The sequence below is a fragment of the Peromyscus californicus genome, unplaced genomic scaffold (genome assembly GCF_007827085.1).
Source record: "Peromyscus californicus insignis strain IS unplaced genomic scaffold, ASM782708v3 Scaffold_12__1_contigs__length_115047231, whole genome shotgun sequence".
NCBI classification, from domain to species: domain Eukaryota; kingdom Metazoa; phylum Chordata; class Mammalia; order Rodentia; family Cricetidae; genus Peromyscus; species Peromyscus californicus.
The window spans coordinates 114,233,703-114,253,040 of record NW_026294413.1 but is presented as its reverse complement, the minus strand read 5'-3'; the positions used below and the strand labels follow the sequence as shown (position 1 = coordinate 114,253,040).

Sequence of the window (19,338 nt, the reverse complement as noted above, 5' to 3'; positions counted from 1 at the left end):
GAACGGCTGCAAAAACAGACGATGGCCGTGGCACGCGCCAAAGGGACTCCGGCGGCAGGGAGGACTACGGCCGGAGTGCAGAGGCGGAGTTAGGGGCGGGGTCTGGGCGGGGCTCCTCGAGGGAGTCCTGGGCGGGGCGGGGACAGGGACGGGCCAGAGGCGGGGCTTCGGGACTGCTGCAGAGCCGGCCTGACCACGCCGACCCCGCAGCGCCCAGAGCGCCCGCGGCCGCCCGGCTCCCCGGCCTCCGCCCCGCGCCGCCGACAGGGGGCGTCCGCGCTCTCGGCGCCGCGACTCTGCTGAGAAGGCGCCGCCCGCGCCGGGCAGCTGGAGCCGCAACTCCGGGCGCCGGCTCAGTCGTCCCCGCCGCCGCCGCCGGGCGCAGGCTCGCTCGTCCCCGCGCTCGCGCTCTCGGGCCGCCGGCGTCTCCCGGCCGGGTCGCCGTTGCGCTCGCGCAGTGAGTGGGGCGGGAGCCGGGCCTGTGGGGCCGGGGCTGCGGGAAGTCGGGCTGAGGAGAACGGCGGGGGCGGCGCGAGCCCGCGGCGGGGCCTGGGCGGGGGACTCCGGGGACGCGCGGCCGCCGCGGGCTCCGGGCTCCGGCTCGGGTTCGGGGCTCGGTGCGCGTGGCCGGCCGGGCTTGGCTTGCGGGCGACCGCAGAGTGCGGCCCGGCCCGGCCCGGCCCCCGCGGGTTCTGCGGGGAAAGGATTGTTTTTGGGGAGTGGCGCTTATTAGTCGGCACTGCCCTAGTTTAAAGCCCCGCCTTTGGGGTTTTCTGCACAGATTGCAGCTTTCTGCTGGGATTTTGGAATGTCTCGGCGTTTTAGTGCTGGGGGTCAGAGGTGAACCTTGGCGAGGTCGTGGGGAGCCCCTGCAGCACCTGCTGGGCGATGGCAGAGGAGGCTGTGTCTGGGGGTGGGACGGAGAAACGAAACGTGACTGAGATCCTGTTTGGATATTCTGCTGAAGTTGTCATGTTTCTGTTCAGTACACCAGTTCACACAGCAAGTTGATAAACCCGGTTGTAGTATTTGGTAATGCAAGGCGTTTGGGTGATCTGGTTTGGCTAAGAATGTTTGGGATATCCCAAGCATCTGTCTCCAACGTATCACCCTTGGCAGGCTCTTCTTTTTCTCTGTTGCAAATATTCTAGTAGGTTAATAATGCTGGGGTAGTACAGGCCTGAAACCGAGAAGTGTTTTCAAAAGAGCAAAGGTCCAGGTGGGCAGGTAGGTGGGGTAGGAGAATCGCCCTTGAGAACGAGGTGCCTGAACGGATTCTTAGTTTTTTTGTAATGCCTTAGAAAGAAAGATAGCCATAGATGATGCCATCAGTAAGGTTTGTGGCTTGAATTTTCTTCAAGCACATTTTAGCGGAAACAGTATCATATAAAGCAATCTTATAATCATTCCTATGAATCTGTGTATCTTGGATGTTAATAGCTGGGGTCTATTTTAAATGGACCACATATAATTGTGTTCTGCTTTATCTTGGAGACATCCCTGAGTCATGCTTTCTAGAAGTTCCGAGAGCTCATGTGTCTGTGAGCGCTAGTTCTTCCTATGGCAGCCAGCCGTTGTGGGAACTCCTGGGAAAGGAGGGCCTGGGCAATTGGGAGCACAGACTGAACTCCACCTCCATGTTTGCCACTGTGCCTGACTTCGCTACTCAGATTTTGTTTATGCTTCCAGGAGTAAAGAGCGATTTACTCAGGTTCTCATGTACTCATAGCTAGCCCTCTCTGCTGGGAGGCAGCGCAGTGACTTCAGAATTCCATCCCTCATCACTGCCCTGCCAGCTAGTTTTACCTGTGTTGTGTTTAGTTCTGGGAAGGTCATAATTGCCCCTTTTTTGTGGAAACTAAGGGGAAGTGGAATTTTATGATTTTATTTTTTTTGTACTCTGACAACACTTTAACTGGAGAGTGTGTATTCTTCTGTTTTGATACTTTAGAAAACTTATAATTTCTTGTAAGACTTTCTGTTTTCTGCTTTCATCTCCTTTTTTCTAGCCCACATGGTTAAGAGAGGAGGAGAAAGAGAAAAAAGTCCATCTCTGGTTTAGTTATTGGTAATTTAGTTTTATAATTCCATTATCCTGGTGTGCTTGGCAACTTGTGCTGGCCTGTATGTGGATGTTAACTCATATGACTCCTTTAGATGCCATTGAACCAACTATTATAAAAAAAAATTTCACTTTCAAACTCCCACGTTTCCAAGAACAGAGAAACTTAGTACAAAGGCAATTTGGAAGGTAAGTGTAGGTGGAGAGAATTTACTGAGTCTTTGTTTTGGGATACCAGGTCCAGAGGTCCCTGTAGAAAAGCACTTGAAAGGGCTACTCAGAAACCCTGGGAAGGAAGCGATTACTGTTGTCTTACTCCTTAGCGTAGGACTTTTGACCTGGGGAGCCTCAGTCTATAGCAGAAGAAAGTCTAGAATATTTGTGTTATTTATTGTAGCCCCTAATGCAGCTTTGCTGTGCTGAGAAGGATACCCCTGGGGGTTCTCACATGGTTTTAAGCAGTTAGCTTACTGAATTGGGCATTCTTCAGATTTGCTAGGTCAGTAAGTTTATAATTTCTTTCAGCTCCTAGAAATTCTTCTGGATTTGTTTTTCTAAACTACCTTCTCACATGCTGTTCATTTATACACTAGCTACAGTAACCTTTGAAGCTTAGTCTTTAGGATGAGTTTTATTTGTATCAAAGGTCAGATATTTTCAGGTGAACTGATTTTACAAAGTCAAAAAGCCTTTTTTCGAACTTTATAGTTGTTGTTTGGTTGCAGGTTCTTTAGTGAGGGAAATACTTTTAAAGGAATTTTATGAGGACCGTCTCACAGATTTTATTAAAAAGTATTTCTTTACCTTCCCCTCAAGTAAAACAGGCCTGTTTGATGCCCACTTGATGGCCTTCTGTTGCCTGGCTTGTGGTTATTTAAACTTCTCATTAAGTCCTCCACTGCAGATTGTGCCGGATGGGAGAGAAGATGAAAAGGAATTGAATTGTTAGCGCCCTGGGAAAGGGTTCAGTGGGAGAGACTGAAGCTGTTCTGGAAAGTCTTCTCGGCTGTGTGTTACTGCATCCATGTCTGAGATGTCCCTGATAGTTATCAATTCAGAACCTGGCTGTTGGATAAGCAAGAATCTTGCCCCCTCCCTGTTTCTAGATTCTTGTAGAGATTTACAAGCAAGGCGCAGAGATCATTTTTAAATGAATGAAGACTACGTTTTTCCCCTTTTTTAGTTTATTAGTGAACAATTTATTATTATTTTTTTTTTTTAGGTAGTTTAGTTATATTGGAAGTGACTAGCAGAGACGGTCTCATTTTATTTTGATGTATTTTACATACAAGGCCTTGAGGTGCTTTTTAAGAAACCTGAGCTTGGATCACGGAGCTAGCTTCATAGTAAGGTACAACTTGGCCCAAGTGCCTCCGCGTCCAACCCCCACACATGAAGGGAGGGAGGGAGGGAGGAAAAAAAGGAAGGAAGGAAAGAAGGGAGGGAGGGAGAGAACACGTACATTTCCATGGCTGCTCTCCTAAATTATTAAGCTTGAGGAACATTATATGTTTGTAGCCAGACCTTGGCTTTTGCTATGGAAGAGATTCAGAAACATCTAATTTTTTGCTTGTTTGTTTTAATGTTTGCACAAGAAGTTATCTTGTTTTGATTTAGAAGTGAAGACATAAACATGAAAGGTTAGTCCTGGCATAAGAAGGGTGACATTGCCGGGCGGTGGTGGCGCACGCCTTTAATCCCAGCACTCGGGAGGAAGAGGCAGGCTGATCTCTGTGAGTTCGAGGCCAGCCTGGTCTCCAAAGCGAATTCCAGGAAAGGCGCAAAGCTACACAGAGAAACCCTGTCTCGAAAAACCAAAAAAAAAAAAAAAAAAAAAAAAAAAGCGCGATGATATTGCTGATTTTCTTAGGTTTTGGGCCTCCATTCCTCATTAGCCATTTGAATGTTCATGAACTGAAATTCTTCCTGTTGCTTAAGATGGGACAGCAGCCATCAGTCACACTACTGAGTAGGTTCTTGCCATTTTTTATTTAGTAGTGGAAATTTGTACAGACTCATTATAACTAGTTAGTTAGCTTAAGTTTTTGTAAAATTGTAAATAAAGTGCCAGGTGGATGGAGTTAAGAGTTGACTATAGGGAGTACAAAGTTGCTTTCACTCTCTTGTTTTTTGTATTTTGTTCTTTGAATTTCTACTATAGGAAGGGCCTTTGGAAAACTCTAGATGAGGAGTCAGAAAACACAAGTTCTTATTCAGGTGTTCCTCCCTCTTTATCTTAAAACTAAACAGGACTGTGCTCCCCAGCAGAAAGACTCTAGAACACTTCTCAGGCTGCACTTGTCCCACTGGGCCATCTCTTCACTGCAGCCCTGCGTTTTCCCACTTGGAGTCTAGGTCTCTTCCTCCCGAGGGCTCCACCAGTCCATTCCTAGTATAGAGCAGTTTAGAATTATATGGTGGACTTCAGTTGTTGCATGTTGCCTTCTTTCGTAGATCGAAAGCTCCACGAGGTCAGGGTTACACTATCTTATTCCTATGTGTCTGTATTTCACATGGGCTCCCCTGCCCCGTGATAGTAGACCTAAAATAAATTTTGGTTGAATGATTATTGAGGCAGTGGGGAAAGAATACTTTGAGTTTGGGGAAATGCCTTTTAACTCACTTCATCGTTGATTTGTTGTTATTAGTAATGAAACCAAAAAATTGGTAAAGCTCATTTCTTCCATTTACATCAGATGTGGTTTGTGGAGTAAGTCAGAGAATGAAAAGGTGAGATAGCTCTGGTCTTGTTTGTTCCATCTCACTATAGTATGTGGAGGCCTGACTGTCTGTACCCAGCTGCTGAGAGTAAAGAATGACAGCTGACTGCTCTGGTCTACATTTTAGCTTGTTTGCTTTGAAGAAATTGTAACGGTGGAGAAATAGCTCCTGCAGGCTCTGATTTCAGCCCCTGCTGTGCTATGCAAATGTTCTCTACATGCCTGAGTGACCTTTTGAGAAAGAGCCTTTGTGATCTTCTCTAGCCAGGGCTTGTTCTTGTTTTGGTAATGGGGACCAGATTCCACTAAAAATGGGAAAAAACGCATCTTCATCTTCAAAGACCTCATACAAACATGGTGCTTTTCCTGGTGAAAGGACTGATGAATCCATGTTTCTTGGCATCTTTGCTAGTGATTTTTGAAATTTGCTTTGCAGTTTGCTTTGCAGGTTGATTTTGGGAATAGAGTGTGTGAGAGGGAACTGATGAAGGCTGGGGAACTGTGGCATGCCCTTGAATTGGAGATAAAGGCAGATTGAAGCCGGCATCATTAGTACATGGGCATTTGCCAGTGGCCTAAGACTGGCTCTCGATGGCGCTGGCTGAGTGGCCCTCAGCCAGGTCTGTAAGGTTCTTTTTGTACCAAATTGTGCCTTAACAGTGTGACATTTAAATTGGTTTCTGTCTGTTTTGATGAATGTACAAAGAGAAATACTTCATTATTAAGCCTGATTGGTTTTTTACATTATAAGATAATAATATATTCTGGTGTTTTTCCCTTGGAAAGTGACCATTACTTTTGAAGCTCATGATTTTAAATGCTTTCTGATATGCGTAGTTTATACGACTGGCATGCTGATCCAAAAGAATCTCCCCCCTCCCTTCTCTTAAATGACTTTTTTGATGTAAAGCATCTTATAGGTCTGAATCAATATAAAGTTGTAGACCTAATCATAGTGTTCTCTGAAAATCTAATAATTACATCTTCAGAGAAGAGTGGCAGAATTTGTCAGATTTTTTATTACATGTGGTGCATGTGACTGTGTGTGGAGGTCAGAGGACAACTTGTGGAAGTCAGTTTTGTCTTTCCACCATGAGGGTCCTCGGGATCAAACTCAGGTTTCCAGGTAAGCAACTTTACCTACTGGGCCATCTTGCCAGCCCAGAGAGAGAGACTGAATGATCCTTTCCTCTTTCTCAAGTATAGGCTAGTTCTTTGTGCCCAGTGGGCTCCAGAGGTAAGGACACAGCATGGTATAGCTTTCTTCCCCACATCTTTGGCCCGATGTAGGTTCTAGTCTTTGTAAAGTTTGATCTATTACCTTGGGCAGAATAGCCTTTATTCTCCATTGTCATAGTTATGTGTTTGTTTTTCTTCTTCCAGAGTCTTCTGGCTCCTGGGCTTCTGAAGACGCAGTGCTGGAGCAGATGGATAATGGAGACTGGGGCTATATGGTGAGTGGTTCTTGCACTTTGAAGGCTGGCAAATGATTTTGATGTCTTTCTTAGTTGCACATTCATAGGCTTATCTTACAAGGATGAAAACTATGAATTTGTGCAAGTCCATCTAATTTGTCTAGATGTATTTGGGGTGAGCATTTTTATTTGGTTTGATGTTTTAGTGAAAGACTCAATGCATATTCTCCAAATAGCTTAAAATTTTATTTTGTTTTAATTATGTGTGGTGAAGCAGTGTTCTTGGAGGCCAGAAGAGGGCATATGATCCTTGGAGCTGCTATGGGCCACCTAGACATGGGTACTGGAAATGGAACTTAGGTCCACTGAGTAGTACATTGCTTTTAACCCCTGGCATCTCTCTACCCCCTAGTAACTATTTATAATCACTAATGTCAGGTAGACCATGATGCTTTGGTCTTTGGTGTATATTACTTTTTAAATTCTCTGTTCATAGATTGGAATGTCCAAAGGGCTGGGGAGAATAGAATGGAGAATTCTTTGTTGTAGTAAAGGGATTAATAGGTAGAAGGAGTTTCTTCTCACATGCAATTTTCACATGTGTCTATGTCTCCCTATTTCCTTCTTCATCTGGTAAGAAATATTTCACTTTCTTAGAACCTGAAGACCATGTTTGATTTTTTTTTTCTTAAATAGGATTTCTAAAGCTGGAGGTGTGTTATTTTGAGAAGCTTCCTTCTTAGAATTAAAGGTCAGATTGCAGCATTAATGTTATAAAAGTGGATATACAATCAGATTATGACATTTTGAAGCTGCTACCAGCCCTTGGGTATATGGTAGCTTAGGGCTAGACATAGACTAGATTGTGTCCACCAAACCTTATATATTTTAATTTAGTCTTGGAAACTTATTTCCTGGGCATGATGGCACAGGCCTGTAATATCAGCACCTGGGAGGTAGAAGCAGGAGGTTTGTGAGGTTTGGGCCTGCTTTATCTTCACAGTAAGATGCTATCTCAACAACAACAAAAACAAAAACCAGAAAAGAAAAAGAAATTGTTGCTTCCATGAAGAAAATTACCAAGATTAATTCTAAACAAATTTTTATCTTTGAGATACATTTTGGAGTTAGAGAGCTGGCTCAGCAGTTAAGAGCACTTATACTCTTGCAAAGGATCTGGGTTTGGTTCCCAGCATCTAGCCTATGGCTCACAACCATCTGTACTTCCATTTCCTAGATCCATCCATACCTTTGGCCTGCATGAGGTACATATACATACATGCAGACAAAACACTCACACACATAAAATAAATATATAAATAAATAAATACACAGATTTTTGTAGCTGGGTGTGATGGCGCACACCTGTGATCTTAGGATTGAGGCAGAGGCAGGAGGATCAGGAATTCTAGACCACCCTTAGCTACACAGTGAATATGAGGCCAGACTAAGTTATGTGAAACTTTGTCTAAAAAAATAAAAAATAAAAAAAATTACATGTCTCCTTTGAGGAGAAAAACCCAAAGAAGTCCCAGAGTTAATTGTTGCTACATTATCAGATTATTTTTATTCTAGCTTCTGTTAAATTTTTAAAAAATCTTAAGGTCATGTCAAATGTGGTGGCACATACCTTTAATCCCATTAGGGAGGTAGAGGCAGGCAGATCTAACCCAAAACCTCTACAGAGTCTGGACTTGACTGTATGATACTAAAGGTCACACCTGGCAGGAGTAGAGTAACTTTTAAAAGATTGGATTTATGTGATTTGAGAGCAAATGTTGAAGCCCTTCTCGGGTGAGTTTTATTATTGAAAATAAAGCCATTTTGCACCCTAGAACTGCCAGATATATTATAGCTTGAAGGGATCTTTTTTTTGGAGCTGAGGATCGAACCCAGGGCCTTGCGCTTGCTAGGCAAGCGCTCTACCACTGAGCTAAATACCCAACCCACTTGAAGGGATCTTATGCTTGCTTATTGGTATTTATTTTCTTAATTTGTTGAAGTTAAGATTTTATGATTTCAGGTGATTGTTTTTTGCATTTCAGATGACTGACCCAGTCACGTTGAATGTAGGTGGACACTTGTACACAACGTCCCTTACCACATTGACACGTTACCCAGATTCCATGCTTGGAGCTATGTTTGGGGGGGACTTCCCCACAGCCCGAGACCCTCAAGGCAATTACTTCATTGATCGAGATGGACCTCTTTTCCGCTATGTCCTCAACTTCTTACGAACTTCAGAATTGACCCTCCCCTTGGATTTTAAGGAATTTGATCTGCTTCGAAAAGAAGCTGATTTTTACCAGATTGAACCCTTAATTCAGTGTCTCAATGACCCTAAGCCGTTGTATCCTATGGATACTTTTGAAGAAGTTGTAGAGCTGTCTAGTACTCGGAAGCTTTCTAAATATTCCAATCCAGTGGCTGTCATCATAACTCAATTAACCATCACCACCAAGGTCCATTCCTTACTAGAAGGCATCTCAAATTATTTCACCAAGTGGAATAAGCACATGATGGACACCAGAGACTGCCAGGTTTCCTTCACCTTTGGACCATGCGATTATCACCAGGAAGTCTCTCTCCGGGTCCACCTTATGGAATACATTACAAAGCAAGGTTTCACGATCCGAAATACTCGGGTGCATCACATGAGCGAGAGGGCCAATGAGAACACAGTAGAGCACAACTGGACTTTCTGTAGACTGGCCCGGAAGACAGATGACTGATCATTAACCCTCAGGAGAACTTCCTATAAGCTCATGTTTTCTTGGGACATGGAAGAGACTGTTATTGTTTTTTAAATCATAGTGTGCCCCCCCTTTTAATATTTGTATTTATTTGAAGGCATTGAGGACCAGAAGTTCTGTGTATGAGCAGTCTTCTCCCTGTTTTGTTCCCAAGTATGCATGTGCCTGTTCAGAGTCTCCAGAAACCTTTTTTTTTTTTCTAAAAGAGATCTGAAAATCATTATGATATATAATCTACCCTTAACAGTGCTAAAATGATTTCTGATAATGTGGTCCCTAACTCAACTGGAAGGCTTAAAATACGGTAATGAAAGATTAAGCAGAGTATTCATGATGTCTTTGAGAAAAATCAGAATATCATGTAGGGTGACCTCATTTCCAGACCAGTAGGCAGCAGTATATTAAAGGAAACCTGGCCAGTCATCTGCTGGTACTTGTTAAGGACCGCTTCCTACAGTTTGACAACTGTTTCTTTCTATGCATATAAATCAAGCAACCAAATATCTGTAGCCATTGAAATGTCTGACTAGAAATATTTATATTGGATTCTCGATACAGAATGTCTCTGTGGTAGAAACCTTATGCCTGGTACAGTTTCATTCCCAAGTGTACTGTCTACCAGGAAAGAAAAATCTAATAAAAAATGGAGTATGAACATTAAGGGTTGTATTTATTGTTATGTAAGGGGAAAATCATATTCTTTGTCAAAAGTATGCATTGTTTATGTCTCAATTAAACTGCTTATAGCACATTTGTAATAGAGTTGACAGGACTCAGTGGAACCTTAGATTTGAGTTCATAAAGCCAGCTGTGTTACCGGAGATAAACAGTTTTGTCTTTTCATATAGGATTTACAGTGACTATTACAGGGTTTTAACTGCCACAGCTATGAATATGACTCACTCCAGCTTGTGCTGCACGTGGGGACAAAATGACTCCAGCGATTCTATTCTCATGTATTGTGGTAGCCGCAAATGTATGTTTTTATCAAGCTTAAGTTCAACTCTGAGAAGAAATAAATTGCAGTGAAGGATTGGAAACACTTGGGAAAACGTATGTACATATGCTTATTTCATGATTGTCTTGTTTCAGAGTTGATGTGATTCTGTTGCCTGAAAGTTACTCATTGGAAAGAGTGTGTTAATTATGGTGAGACTTTCTAGTTTGTGAACATCACATAACAACTTCCCTGTTTTAAGGGAATTGTGGACTTCTGTGGTTTTGGCCCTAGGGCAGACAAGACACTTTTCCTCTTCTCTGAGACTATTCTAAGATTCTCCCTTTGAAAGGAAGATGAACATATTTACTTACATGTCTCTTTGAAAATTTAAGATTGCCAAACTACCCCCCCTTCTCCCACACACATACAAGAAACCCATGATTACCTCATCTTCAAACTAGGATACTTCATTGTTATTGACCGGTTGCTATAGTTTCAGTATATTGATGAACTGGAGAGAAGTTACCGTTTGGAACATTTGCTCCTATTGTAAATTGATATATGGTTTCTTAAATAAAGATCCAAATTGGTCATGTGCCATGGAGCTAGCTGAAGTCAATATGAAGTAATGATTTGGGTTCAGAACTGTTGTGGAAGGCTCTGGGTTAAAGCACTTGCTGCTCTTGCATAGGACTGGAATTTGGTGCCCAGCATCCACAGCAGTGGCTCACAATTCCTGTAACTCTAGCTCTAGGCAGATCTGGCACCACTGGCTTGCTTACACACACACACACACACACACACACACGCACACACACACACAAAACCTATATATATATGCATATATATGTTTAAAGTTGTGGAAGTAGGAGTAATACTAGTTTCAAGTTTGGGAAAAGGGAATATTTCTGAGTTCTCTTCCTTGTCCCCATTCTCCCAAAAGGGAAGTTTGCTGTTGGCAAATTTTCTCTGGTTCACTAATTATTAGCAGGTAAATGATTGCTTCTATGAATAAAAGCAGCTAGCAGGATTTTTAAGTTTTGTTTGTTTTTTCCCTCAGTCCTAGGGATTGACCAGGGTCTTGTTCATGTTAGGTAAGTGCTCATCACTTAGCTGTCATGCTGTAACTATTTTATGTTGTTGTGTAGTTGAAATGAAATGAAAAATGTAGTTTGGTTATATTTGAATATATTGAGATGATTCTGCCTCTTTATGAAATCTTAAATAATTTTTACTATGGAAGAGTTGATTTCAAAAAAATGATATGTTGCATTCTGAGCCTTTATATTTTATTTAGATTATAGCACATCCAGGTACCTTTGAAAGACTGCATATGTGTTCCTGTAAACCTGAGGGTAAATGCTAAAGGTAAGTGGTAGAGTGCTTGCTGACTTCCATCAGATTTTTCGATCCCAGCATACCCTCGATAAATAAACAACATAAGTAGTGACTGTAGCTAGAGTTTTCCTGCCTGGCCCACAGTCAGGACAAATCTCTCTCACCTGCCAGTCCCACAGCCGTTCAAACCCGACCAAGTAAACACAGAGACTTATATTGGTTACAAACTGTATGGCCGTGGCAGGCTTCTTGCTAACTGTTCTTACAGCTTAAATTAATCCATTTCCATTAATCTATACCTTGCCACATAGCTCGTGGCTTACCGGCATCTTCACATGCGGCTTGTCATCATGGCGGCTGGCAGTGTCTCTCCCACCCAGCTTCCTGTTCTCTCAATTCTCCTCTCTGTTAGTCCCGCCTTACTTCCTGCCTGGCCACTGACCAATCAGTGATTTATTCATTGACCAATCAGCAACACATTTGACATACAGACCATCCCACAAGTGACTAATGAGTTTATTGGCTTTTGTTATTTTTAAAGGAAAATTCTAGCATTTAACCAAATACATACTACAAATAGACAAAGGGAAATTTCAGATATACTCAGAAGTAGAATAATATGATGAACATTCATTCACGTACCAGCTTACTAAGAGTTGAGGAACTAGCCACTCTGCCTTTGCTTTAACTTTAAATCTTTAGATGTATGCCGTAGTATCACTATAGTACTTCTTGATCCTGAATACTGTTGGCTTTTCACAGCTTGGGTCTCCAGCTTTGTAGCAGCGGTCGGATATATTTCTCATAGGCAGGGTTCTCCTATGTTTACAGGAATCACATTATTAGAAGAACACTTCTAGAATTAATAACTTCACTTTCAAATTAAGTACTTCACGTTAAAAGAGTAATATTACCTAAGATTCTTTTTTGTTTTGTTTTTCGAGACAGAGTTTCTCTGTGTAACAGCTTTGACTGTCCTGGAATTCACTTTGTAGACTAAGATGGCCTTGAACTTACAGAGATCCACCTCCCTGCCTTCCAAGTGCTGGGATTACAGGTGTGTGCCACCACCACCTGGCAATTACCCAAGATTCTTAATTTTTCAAATTATTTTTAAAATTCATTTTGTGTGAACATATGGTAAACACTTTTCCAAAAAGCCTCCTTTCTTAGATTTTTAAACTGCATGCAGGTGGCTAATTATAAGAAAAACCTACAGCTTATTCTTTGTTTTTGGAATTTAATACAAGTAAAAGCCTTCAGTATTTGAGGCTCTTTAAAACTGAACATGAACCACAAAGCAGGCAACCAGAAAGAATCAGGTAGGTGATATTCTGTGTGTTAATAGGCTTTCCCACCATCCTCTACTGCAGCATCTGAATTCTTTTCTTCATAGCTAAACTCTAGTCTTCCATACTATTTTCTTGTTTATTTCCTTTTCTTTTACAGTAAAACTATAAGGTCCTGGGGGGCTGGAGAGATGGCTCAGAGGTTAAGAGCACTAGAGTTCAATTCCCAGCAACCACATGGTGACCCACTACCATCTGTAATAAGATCTGGTGCCCTCTTCTGGTTCGCAGGCATACATGCACACAGAGCACTGTATATATAAGAAATAAATCTTAACCAAAACAAAACAAAAATCCTAAGGTCCTTAACACAGGTCTACACCCTTGTTCTCCACCGTTTCTTCAATACTAGCACACCACTATTGCACAATAAATACTCTTTGAATGACAGAATGAACCAGAATGTTTAACACTTCTCACTATTCCTTGGGCATGTTTTTACAATATAGTTACTGAGAGATTAGGATTCTTGCAGGGGTGTGATGATGTACACATGTAATCCTGGCATTTGGGAGTTAGGAGTTCAAGGCCAGCCTAGGCTACACAAGACCCTTAAACAAACACTAAAAAAAGGGATTCTTGGTTTGAAATGACCCCTGATGATTCCTTCTTGCTGCCTTAGGGAATCACTTGGACGTGATTTCACATGAAGAGGGAGAATCTTCTGTGGCAGTTTTCTAGATCAGTCAGAAAGCCAAAAGCACACGTCATCCTGTTTAGGGAGAAAGCTCAGCACAGGTTGCTCCAGACAGGAGAGGCTCCTGTGGCCCTAAGACATACAGCCTAGCACATAGCACTTTACTTCCAGCATATGAACACCAGTGAAAAATATTCTTACTTGTACTTTTGTGTCCACAGGGTACAACATAGCGGCTGTTTTACCTGTAATGTGCCTTTTTCTATTAAAATGTCTGCTGTACTTCAGACTACGGCAGATCAAAATATAGGCTTTAAAAATGTTGGTGCTTTTCAAAGGATCTGAAAGTATAAGATCATGTGGCTACGTATTAGCAGTCAACCAAGTATCATTTTGACCAAGTGGGAGTCAAAGTCATCTGTAGCCTCACATTTCTAAACTGCCATTCATGAAAGAACCACACTGCTGCACCAGTCACTTAACAAGGTAACATAAGGCTGGCTGATGAGTATTTGTGGTGTCTGGATACACTGGCTGCTTTTGTATCATGTAGGTCATAAGAAGCTTCATCCTTGTTCAAATAGAAGGAAGTAGAGACTAAAGAACAGGATGAAGTATGTCAGCATTTTACAGAATCAGTGCGATGGGCCAGTCATGTCTCATTTCTACAAACCTGCTATGGTTTCCAGATTAAAGTGTTTAAGAATGAACAAAAACAAGATGGTCCACTACAGTCTTTGGTGACCATGAGGAATCTCGGGGAGTGGAATGTTGCCTGGGTTGCCAATGAAACAGGTCTGAGCTATGTGTCTCAGCATTCTGACAGGTGAACAGGGAAAGGCATGATGGTTCTATGGAATACCAAAGGACATAGTTCTCTCTTGAGACCATGGGAAGCAGGCTGGATTAGGAAGAACTGCTTTGCTTTTATGCCAGGATTTAAACATTAGCAAGGACAGAGGAATGATCATTAGAAAAGTAATGTGTTAGAAGTAGGCTAACCATAGGAGCAGTGAATGTGTAGGTAAATTGTTTATATTTCCTTGAGCTAAAACGATGTTATCTTGTGGATGGCACTTGACTGAAATGGACTGGCCTGTCTGGCAGCCGTTCTGAGGTTATGACTTTAGATGACAGTGTTAAGCTAAGCTCTGACGTGTGACAGAATATGGACTGTCAAGAGCAAGTCTGGCTAAGTGTGAGTGTTGGTCACTACTTTGTTAAGACACCTTTCTGAAGCTGGACTAAAGAGAAAGTTTTACCATCTGAAAGACATTTGTTTCTAAAATCTAATATACCTAACACTGTGTGTGCCTATAGATAGATAGGTCCCTTGTTGGGATCATCTGTGTCAAATCTGCTCTTCAGGATGGGTTCCCTAAATTCGAAGTACAGTACTACTGGTTGATGTTCTTAACTTTGTCCAGTGAGGCTGGGATAACTGGAATTCCATCCAGAACAGTCTTATCACCACCCCCCCTTATAATGTATGTACTTTTCCTGCCCACATAACGGCAGTACCTCAAATTTCCTGTTACCTCTGATCCTGTTTTATCTACATAAAATGGAGCTAAAAGGCTGAAAATAAGATGGTTTACCACTGATATGATTTATCTTAGTTTTGTTAATGTAAAAGCCAGCTTGCTGCTCTATGTGTGTGCCTTTGGGTATGTCAAGCCATGATTTAGACATGAGCCTTTCTCTTAATGCCCTTTGCACATTCTGAGCTGTGCATTTTGCTGATTTCAGTTCCTGCCAAGTCGCACCCCTGATTTCTTTTATGTACTCCCTAAAAGTATTTTAAACAGATGCTCTATGTCAAGTGATTTTCAACGTAAGCAGAATTGATTAAAATGGGAAACATGGAGATGTATTTACTGCTTGTTCTCTGTTGTTTTACATAATTTATAATGGGTTTCACTCAACTACCTGAGTATTGCCTGGTGACTTCTGAGCCCACTCAAACAGACGTTCATAGACATGTCCATCATAACAGCCGAGTGCAGAATTTAAACAATGATCCGTGAAGTCAAAAGCATCAGTTAACAAGATTGCATCTTTCCTGAGAGAGGAGACAAATTATGAGCATTTCACCTTATTGATCCACAGGAAATAATTAGAAGTTGCATCATTATCTGCTGTTTGAACAATTCATCTTTGGGTTTTTTTTTTAACTTTTTTTTTAAACTTTATTTGTATTTTATGTACATTGGTATTTTGCTCCCATGTATGTCTGTGTGAGGGTGCTGAATCCTCTGGAACAGGAGTCAAAGACAACTGTGAGCTGCCATGTGGGTGTTGGGAATTGAATCCGGGTCCTTTGGAAGAGCAGCCAGTGCTCTTAACTGCTGAGCCATATCTCCAGCCCCGTGGGTTTTACTTTTGTCAGTTATATATGCACAGGATAAAGAATCATAGAGTTCTTTAAGGCTTGTTATTTAAAAAAAAATAGGGCTTACCTACTGGGCATAAAGTCCAGTATCCAATTCCCAACATTGGAAAAAAATAAATGAAAAAAAAGCAGCCTATCTAGCAGTGCGCTGGTTAGGTTTTTTTTTTTTTTTTTTTTTTTAATCAACTTGACACAAACTAGAGTCACTTGGGAAGAGGGAGCCCCAGCTGAGGAATTGCCTCCATCAGATTGGCTGGTAAACATGTCGTTGGAACATTTTCTTGATTAATGATTGATATGGGGGTGCCCAGCCCACTGTGGGTGGTGCCATCCCTGGGTAGGTGTGGGGCGTTTACCAACCAACCCCACAGCTCCCCAGAGTTTTCTTGAGTGTGAGCAGCAGGAAATATTAGATAGAAGGATTATATTGTGGAGATAAACATAGAAAACAAAGGATAGCCTCGAGAGGGCCTGGAACCTATTCCAACGGGGCCCCGACTGTCTCTGTCCCAGGGTATTTATAGAGACGCCAAGGGGTGGCACAAAAGACCTCCTCCCCCAGCACAGCCAAGTGCAGACCATCTCAGACACCTGCACTCAGGCCCGTGGCCCTAATCATCCTCTATGCGGACCTGCTGGGTAAAGCCACGAGGAACCCCAAAACAGGCTCCCACAGGTAGGTGGTCTTAGGTTGTATAAAAAAGGCAACTGAGCAGTCCATGGAGAGTAAGCCAGTAAGCAGCACTCCTTCATGGTCTCTTCTTCAGTTCCTGCCTCCAGATGCTGCCTTGAGTTCCTGCCTTGGCTTCCTTCAATGATTGACTATAACCTGAGAACCAAATAAACCGTTTCCTCCCCAAGTTGGTTTTAGTCAGTGTTTTACTACAACAACAGAAAGCAACTGGTGCACCCAGCCTCTCTATTCCAGGTTTCTTCTCCTTGGAAACATTGTTGGTCTTTTAACTGATAGTTGAGCAAATATCTCCTAATTTTTTTGTAATGCTAGCAACTTCTTGATGCTTCAGTTTGAGATGGTATTGACTGACTGTTATAAAAGCAAGGGTTTCCTTTTTGGGGAGTAAAAGGAGACAAATCTTATCGTGCAGTCCAGGCTTACCTGGAATTCTATGCAACCCAGTCTGGTATATAATACTCCCCTCAATGCTCCACCCCCAGCCTCCTGATTGCTGGGATTACAGGCATGTTCCACACACTTGTCTGGATTGAGCAAGTTTCTCTTTACCCCTATCTCCTCAACCTCATGCTTCCTCCCCTTAGCTTTCCTGCCTTCAAATGCAGTTGTAATTTTGAAAATTAATGTTGACATTATGATGACTATGTGGCATCAAAACATTTGAGGTGGATAGGATAATAAACCTAATTATATTTGTGTGTTTTAAATTTTTGTTTTGTTTTGAGATAAGGTCTTGCTTAAGGTCTGGTTGATCTGAACTTCTCATGTAGATCAATTTGGCCTTGGTTGTTTTGTTCTTGTTTGATTGTTTTTGAGACAGGGTCTCACTGTGTAGTTCTGGCTGGTCTAGAACTATGCAGTACACATGGAGGTCAAAGGACAAGATGCAAGAGTCAGTCTTTTCGCTTGTGGGTCTCTGAGATCAAGCTTACATCATCAGCCTAGGGATTGAACTCACATTGTCAGTCTTGGCTTCAAGTACCTTTGCCCATCAAGCCATCCATCTTGCTGGCCTTTAATCTTGTTTTGACAATAACTAATGAGCCTCCTGTTTTTGACAAGAGCTAATGAGTTTAATGAGCACTTCTTGTTTAATATCCCCTATGACCCTGGTGGGCTCAGGTCTCTCTGTAGTCATCTGAAATTCCATGGTCCATTGTATTCTCCCCCTAAAAATATATTCAGCAGTTTTTCTTTTTTTGTCATGCTGGTATAGCCCAGGCCACTCCTTGTTTTCACTGTTTGCCACCGCCTATGTGACTGTATGTGGCTGGAAAAAACAGCCTACGCTGCTGTCTTAAGAGTTCAGGTAGCTGAGCCACAGCCTAACAGTCATATTCCATTGATTTAGTTCACTGACCCCCTCTCCTAGTGACTTTTTTTCACAGTCTTCCGTCTTCAAGTCTACAGCACCCACCTCCTCCTCCTTACCAGAGTGACTTTGCATCCTATTTCACTGATCAAGTGGAAGTCAGATGAGCTTCCCATAGGTTCCCACCTCTGAGCATTATACACAGCCCTCCTTTACACTAGTCAGCTCTGATCTCTCCTAGTTTGCCCATTCCTTGGTGCACTAGATGCTTTCAGCCCTTACCTACAGGAGAAAGATACTTTTCCATCCTGTACGGTGTCAGAATGACCCTTGAGGTCATTCCATCTGTGTAGAAACTGGCTATCATCTCTCTTAAGACAAGCTTGGTAGGGGTGCTGGAGAGATGGCTCAGTGTTTAATAACACTTGCTGCTCTTGTAAAGGACCTTGGTTTAGCTGACAGCAGTCAGATGGTGGCTCACAACTGTCTGTAACTCCTCAGGCATTGCACAGGTGTGTTGCACTTACATATATGGAGGCATACTTGTAAAATTAAAAAAATGAAAACAAACAAGCATTTGGCTCTCCTCCTTTCCCTCTCCACCCTAGATCTTGGCTCCTCTTTTGACTGAATTTGGGAGTATTTTGTTTGCTTGTCTCCAGTTCTGCTCTTTCTGGAGAGGACTGTATTCACTTCATTTTTACCTCCAGCACTTCATGGAAACGACTCTTGTATAGGTCTCCTTACTGTCTTGGGAGGGTCCTTCTCATCTACTTACTCCTTGATGATGTCATCTCTCTCATGGCTTTAAATATCAGCCACATGCCACTGACCTCCAAATTTATCCCTGCTGTGTCATTTGCTTACTGGTTTCTGTACCAGATTTCTAACAGGCTTTTTAAATGCACTGAATGCCAAAAACAAACTCCTGATCTTGTCTGTCTTATCTATGCCTAGCCCTTCTATAGCTCTCTCTTTTATGATAAATGGCCCAACTTCCTCTTTCTATCTTGTGCCATATATCTAATGGTCAGCAAACATTGTTCTATTTTCAAAGCATGTCCAAATTTTGCCTACTTCTCACCACATCAGTCAGTGCTCCACTCTGGTCCAGTCCATGATCATCTCTCACCTGGATTATTGCATTAGCTTTCAGACCCATTTCCTTGCTGCTATTTATTCATTATTTATGATGATTAATTTTGGGGCTGTGAGTTAAATCAGTGGCATTACATACACTTAGCAAGTACTCTACCTCAGAGCTGTACACCCAGCCCCTGCTTTATATTATTCAAAAATATATATAAGGGGCTGGGAGGTGGCTCAGTTGATAAACTGTTTGAGGACCTAAGTTTCATTCCCAGTACTTATGTGTGTAGGGGGAGGTGGGGGCTGAGTGTCATGTTGGGCATTATTTTTGTTTTGCTTCTGAGACAGCATTTCTCTGTGTGTAACCCTGGCTGTCCTGGACCTCACTCTGTAGACAAGGCTGGCCTAGAAATCACAGAGATCCACCTGCCTCTGAGTGCTAGGATTAAAGGCATGAGCCACTACTTATCACAGGGGCATTTGTAATCCTAGACTGGGCAGGTGGGGACAGACAGATCACTCCTGGGCTCACTGGCTGGTCTATCTAGCTTGCTTGTGAGTTCTAGGCCAGTGAGAGATGTTGCTTCCAAAAAAAAAAGCCATTGGTGCTTGAGAAAGAACACCTGAGGCTGTCCTC

General features: G+C 42.4%; 2 protein-coding genes across 8 annotated transcripts in view; one reads left to right on the top strand and one right to left on the bottom strand.

The window, feature by feature from the left end:
- Positions 1-327: 327 nt before the first annotated feature.
- On the top strand, positions 328-9,611 carry Kctd6 (potassium channel tetramerization domain containing 6). 6 transcript variants are annotated; one of them, XM_052734168.1, is made up of 4 exons: positions 574-2,068; positions 2,218-2,251; positions 6,166-6,236; positions 8,243-9,611. In XM_052734168.1, the coding sequence occupies exons 3-4, from the start codon at positions 6,210-6,212 to the stop codon at positions 8,927-8,929; spliced, it is 714 nt and encodes a 237-aa protein (XP_052590128.1). In that variant the 5' UTR covers positions 574-2,068; positions 2,218-2,251; positions 6,166-6,209; the 3' UTR covers positions 8,930-9,611. The 6 variants fall into 6 exon arrangements, with proteins under 6 accessions (XP_052590127.1, XP_052590128.1, XP_052590129.1 ...); XM_052734167.1 differs by lacking the exons at positions 574-2,068; positions 2,218-2,251 and adding an exon at positions 328-457; XM_052734169.1 differs by lacking the exon at positions 2,218-2,251.
- Positions 9,612-10,117: 506 nt separating this feature from the next.
- Positions 10,118-19,338, bottom strand: part of Acox2 (acyl-CoA oxidase 2) — a 51,881-nt gene continuing 42,660 nt past the window's right edge. For both annotated transcript variants that reach the window (XM_052734158.1, XM_052734159.1), the window contains 2 exons: positions 15,144-15,276; positions 10,118-12,047 (listed from right to left, as the gene is read on the bottom strand). In XM_052734158.1, coding sequence (XP_052590118.1) covers positions 11,985-12,047; positions 15,144-15,276 — 196 coding nt within the window. In that variant the 3' untranslated portion in view covers positions 10,118-11,984. The remainder of the gene's footprint in view (positions 12,048-15,143; positions 15,277-19,338) is intronic.